The sequence below is a fragment of the Sceloporus undulatus genome, chromosome 5, assembly GCF_019175285.1.
Source record: "Sceloporus undulatus isolate JIND9_A2432 ecotype Alabama chromosome 5, SceUnd_v1.1, whole genome shotgun sequence".
In the NCBI taxonomy this organism is placed as follows: Eukaryota; Metazoa; Chordata; class Lepidosauria; order Squamata; family Phrynosomatidae; genus Sceloporus; species Sceloporus undulatus.
Window position 1 is genome coordinate 83,124,382 of NC_056526.1, and position 6,000 is coordinate 83,130,381.

General features: G+C 38.7%; 1 protein-coding gene across 1 annotated transcript in view; it reads right to left on the minus strand.

The window, feature by feature from the left end:
• Positions 1–6,000, minus strand: part of CDHR3 (cadherin related family member 3) — an 84,888-nt gene that overhangs the window by 62,212 nt on the left and 16,676 nt on the right. Inside the window, exons 4-7 of the mRNA XM_042467078.1 lie at positions 4,158–4,252; positions 2,528–2,622; positions 1,851–1,955; positions 461–615 (exon numbers count right to left, since the gene is read on the minus strand). Of these exons, the coding sequence (XP_042323012.1) occupies positions 461–615; positions 1,851–1,955; positions 2,528–2,622; positions 4,158–4,252 (450 nt within the window). The remainder of the gene's footprint in view (positions 1–460; positions 616–1,850; positions 1,956–2,527; positions 2,623–4,157; positions 4,253–6,000) is intronic.

A 6,000-nucleotide genomic window follows, 5' to 3' on the forward strand; every position in this document is an offset into this window, starting at 1 on the left:
GAGAAAGGAACCTGAATGCCAAGATATCCTCTGAGTTCACAGCTCACTCTCTGTGGGTTGGATCAAGACATATGCATGCTTAGAGTAGATCTATGGAGATCAATAGGACAATTTAGGCTGCTGCCACACTGCACAAATAAAGCAGTTTGACACCACTTTAACCGCCATGGCTCAATGTTATATATTCTGCGAACTGTAATTTTGTGAGACATATAGCCTTCTCTGTCAGAGAGCTCTGGTGCCACAACAAACTATAGTTTCCAGAATTTTATAGCATTGAGCAATGGCAGTTTAAGTGGTGTCAACCTGGATTATTTCTGCAGTGGAGATTCAGCCTCAGTCTGCTCTTCACCAGGATAAATATAATTAGTTGCTTTGACTTTTCTCCATAGGACTTGTTTTCCATACCTTGCAATACTTGTACCCCTAAAGAATTAATTTTGTAGGAAGAATTGCTTGCCTGGATCTATAGAGAAATTAGGAAGTGCCTGCGGATTATTGATGCTGAAGCGAAGACCCTGTTCATAGCCTTCCCCATCTGGATCCTTAGCTGTTATATTGGCAACAAAAGATCCGGGTGTGCTTTCTTCTAGAATGCTGAAAGCTCTTTGTTTACTAAATAAAGCCAGAAATGTATAAGTTTGAACACCGTTTAAAATGAAAGCAGAAGGAACTGGAAACAGCCAATGAATCAGATGTAAATGATAAACTGAATCTTAGGATATATTTTTTTTAAAAGTTTATAGCCCAATGCCTTTCCAACAGGAAATAATCACACAGCCTTCTTCGGGGCTGTTTAAAATGAAAGGAAGGACAATACATATGCAGTAATAATTATAGGCGAGAATTATAGTCTAATAATATTTGTAGTTTTTGAAATAATAATATGATGACAGTGGTGGCAGCGGTTATAACTGGTGTTGTGGTTGTTGTCTCTTTTACTTTGTCCTTCTGTCCTTTCGTTGCCACTCTATTCAAATAGTCTCGCTAAGACTTTACTCACTTACGGGTGGTGAGTTAAAATCAGCAGTACATGCACTTATTTCCTCACATGATGGCAAAATAAATGCTTCTGCTATAATTTATGGTTTGTATGCTCCTCTCACCAAGGAATTATTCCAACTGCAAGGCAGTTGAAGAACTTGTGGTGATGAGGTTATAAAGCCTCTGAACCTAATAACTGGTTTTGTTGCATGTCTATCCCAGAAAAACTGGCTAATCCAAAGAGCTTCTACTAATGGTCAGATATTCTTCCTGACTTGTCACAGGCTCCTGCATAATTGGAAAGGTCTCTGACTTTGATTTGCTAAGCTAAACTGCAAATCCCAAGATTCCATATGTTGTTATGACAGTTGAAGTGGAATCATAGTGCTATAAATGTATGGTATAAATGGACCTCAGTTCTAATTCTAGACAAACTCAAAAAAAAAATTACATAACAGGAATAGCAGCACTGGAACCCCATGAAAGCAAACTTAGAGGGTCTCCTGCTGGGAAGATAAAGGGAAACCATGAGGTAAGAGCCTAAAGGAGTAAAGAAACTAGGAGAGAGTGCCAGCTTGATAGAAATAGTGTAATTACGGCGCAAAATCTTAAAGGTGAGAGTCTGCAGGCAAAACTACACATCTGTTATCTGTGATCATATTTCCTAATCTTTGGGTCTATGTGTCCATATGTGTGAGCCAACATGTCTGTCTGTTTATTTTAAAAGTATCCATCAAACTCTTTTATTAAAAAAAAAAAATAAAGGGGAATTTTCTTCTCCTTTTCCTCTGAACTCACAGAATCCTATTGTTCAGTTATTAAAGTCTAAATTTAATTGTTGGATGAAACTTTTAGTTTTCACTTACCTGGTAAAATAAGGTGGCTCATCATTGATATTTATGACACTGACTATCACAGTCCTACTGGCACTCTGGCCAAGATGGTCACTTGCTGTGATGTTTAATACATAGCTGTAAAAACAAAATGAAGATTTGTACAATATTTGTGATTTACATGCACTATTTCCCCAGAACTTGAGAAGGTTACTTTTCTGGTGGGATGGGGAAATTGTAATGCCAAAAGGTCACTTTCCTAACCATCTTATATCTCTTTTCATAGCAAATAATTAATATCAAATACAGTGATCCCTCCACATTCACTGGGTTTGGGGTGAAGGATCCCCGTGAATGTGGAAAAAACACAAATAAAAAACCACTATTCTTTTTACCTGCGAGAACACCTCTTTAGGAATCTCCAGGTCTTCCAGTGCAACTCTGTGTTCAACATCTGCCAGAAGTTGATCATAGAATCATGCTGGAGCACCTACAAAAGTGTTTTCTCTAGGAAGTTCTAGGTTCTCCAGCACAACTCTATGGTCAACCTCTGGCACAGTTGCACTGGAGGACCTAGAGGACCTGGAATGAATATATTAATCAAAACCGCAAATAATCAAATCTGCAAAAGTCAAAGCCGCAAATGTGGAGGGCCAACTGTATACACTTTCTGAAACGTGGAATGTATCATAATTGAGTACAGTACTTACCTATCTGGATCTTTCTCATAATCAAAGATCTTCAGAGAAAAAATGGTTCCAGTTGCAGAAATATTGAACGGCAATGAGTCAGGAGTCAACGAATACTGGAATAAATGAAATGTCTGGAGGTAAGGACAATGGTATTGTTTGGTGCATAGTATGAATAGGAATAACAGAAATAGTATGCTCTGTGTTTCATTTCCAGCCGTTGACAGTTATGTCTCAGGCTCCTTTGGTAGCACTGGTGGCTTCCATGCCAATGGTGCACCAAGTCTTCTCTGAGTTTTAGTCCAAACTTTCAAAGACTTCCCAAAAGAGCTTCTGAACCAAGGATAGGTACTTAAAATTGAGACTCAGGAATCTGCACTGCAAAATTAATTCAGTTTGACACTGCTTTAACTGCCACAGCCCCATTCTATTAAAATTATGGGATTTGTATTTTTGTGAGATATTTAACCTTCTTTGTTAGTGAGCAAACTATAAATCCTAGGATTCCATGACAGCTAAAGTGGTTTCACACTTAATTCTGCAGTGTGGCAGCAGTCTAAGATCCAAAATAGATTTGCCATTTCACTGATTAGCTCCGAGAATCTCCAGTAAATATATCAGGGGTCATGTTGGCTGAAAGTTCTGGGACTTGTAGTCCAAAACTAACTTTTCCAGGCTCTGGATGTTAGCTATGAAATCTCACAAAGGAACTCCATGTTCAAACATGTTTAGCATATATCTAAATACCACATTTTGAAGAAGCAAGCAAACAAGGGACTTCTCTGGCTTTCATGTTCTCTTTGCACACTTCCTTACTGCACCTGGCTGGATTCTGCTGGAAATAAGTTATTAGCTGAGATGTAACGTTGGTCTGATTCAGAACAGTTCTCCTTCTGTTCTTGCCATCATGAGCCTTTATTTTTAAGAGGAATTTATCACATGTATTTAATAAATATAAGACCAGTAATATGTTATCTCAAGGTACCAAGATTTCTGAGAATAAGTTAAAATGCTTTAAATTTATTCAGTGCAATCTTCCATCTTTTCATTTGGTCCTGTGTGGGCTTTGAATCCCAGCCAAGCTAAAAAACTGTATTTCCCCTCAAAAGCTGGCATCTGAACAGGATGGTACTGGCCATTTAATTCACCAAACATTTTGTTGTCATACCAGCTGAGCAAAACAGGATTAGATGAACAATATGGATAAGGTGAGAGTATTGTTGGTTTTTAAAACCTGATTACTGAATCCCATACAGAGAAGTGTTGACCAATTTTATATCTCAAGGATGGGAATTTGTAGCCCACCAGATATCATATGACTTCTGCTCCTGTTGTGTGTGTGTGTTGCCTTCAAGTTGCCTGTCAGCATAAGGCAACCCCATGCATTTCATAGGGTTTTCTTAGGTGATGAATATTCGGAGGTGGTTTTGCTAGTTTCCTTCTCTGAAATATAGCCTATACAACACTTAGTATTTCTGGCAGTCTCCCATCAAAATGCTAATCAAATACTAACCAGAGCTGAACCTGCTTAGCTCCCATTATCCTTAAACACTGGCAAGAGTTGGCGGGCGTTGTCGCTGAACAACATCTGGAGGGCCAGATGTTCTCACTCCTATGATAACTGCTGAAGTATTTGTTGATTTAAACTTACGTTGATTTCTGTAGATGTTGCTTTTTCAGAATCAGCTGCATTAACGGTGTAAATAGCTCCACTCGGTGTGTTTTCCAAAACATATACTGTGACAGCTGTACAGATAAAAGTACAATGTACATTAATTTAAAGAGGTAAGGAAGAAGCTTGTGCAAGCAGATAGGAATAAACATAGCTAAATGGTTGATGCCTGTATGTTATCCTGGCTATCAGTCTGTTGAAACATAATTTGATCTTATTAAAGAGGCCAGATAAAAATAAAATTATTATTGTTATGCAATCACTGTTAGGGTCAAACTAGATTTTAAAGGGAATGTGTATTCCTATTCTTTTAATACTGTGAGCTGCTCTGAGTCTCAGTTTGGGGAAAAGAGTCGGATACAAATAAATATGATAAGATATATGATATTTCATGTGATTAACCCATTTTCTGTCTCTTAACAGGGTTTCCTCAGAGCTGTGTACCACAGTATTCAGACTTGAAAATTAAGGACATCATTATTGTTTAACTTTCATCTAACCCAAATGTAAGATATGCAGGTACTGTACAAAGATCATGTATTACAACAAACAGATTTCTGTCACCACAGGGGAGCAGGGGGACAATTTTTTGAAAAATATGATAAACTTATCATTCAGTTTGACACTTTTCCCATCAGAGAAGAATAATTTCTTATATAGCTCGAATCGAGGGCTTCGTCACCTCTTTAAGTCTGTGAATTTCCTCCTGTGTGTCAAGATGAAGGCATGCGGCTTTCACAGTTAAATAGATGTAAAGGTGTGAAACAGACAGGAGCTTCTTTGCTATCAACTTTTCACTTCAGAGAGAGCAGAGAGCAGGGCTCAGTCAGTATATTACTTCCTTCTCTGCACCACATCTTATCACTAACAGTGGCATTTGAGCAACTTTCTATGTAATTTCACACTTAGGGAACTGGACACTGTGCTCCAACTCAATGACTGCAATTAAATGAAGAATATAATTCTTCTGAGGCTGCATCCACACTGGAGAAATAACCCACTTTAACTCTTTCTGGCTCAAGGCTATGGAATTCTGGGAATTGGAGTTTGTTGTGGGCCCGGAGCAGAGCTGGGTTATTTCTCCAGTGTGGATGCAGCCTAAGTATGTAAGTGATAGATGGAACTATGTATAGATGGATATGAGCTACCCCTGAAAACAGTATCTCCTTATCAAATCCCTGCCTCAGTGTGTAGGATTATTTACAGGATTAATTGTATGCATATTTACTCAGATATAAGTTGTTCCATTAAGTTTAATGGGACTTGCTCCTAAATAAGGGTGTATATGTGATTGCAGACCTATTCTAGCCCTCTTTTGAAGAATAACATAAAATTGGAAGGAGTCTCATTGGCCATCAAATCCAACCCCCTGCTTTACACAAGAACTTCAGATAGAGCATCCTCAGCAGGTCTAGCCTCTTTCTGAAGACACCCAGAAAAAGAGACCTCTAGGTAATTGGTTGGCCCATTTTACTGCCAAACTCAAAAGATAAGATGGTATCCCCTTCCTACTGACTAATTCAACAGTGGCAATGGGATAGCATCATCTGTGTGATCTGAATCTGCAAGTTAGTTTAGGACAGACCAGGTAGCATATGCTACTCCAGTAAAAGGACAAAAGGTCAGGAAGAACAGCCTCAGGAGACATGATATTATGACATTTGCCACCTGAGGTTACAGTGTCACTTTGCCTAATAGCAGAGCCTGCCCTATTTGCAGTGGTAAGCCTTTATATCTGTCATGGCTCTTGCTCCCTGTTTGATTTAGAAACCTGACCTTCTTGCTTAGGAAGCCTATGCAGCTACAAGCAGGGGCAATGCTA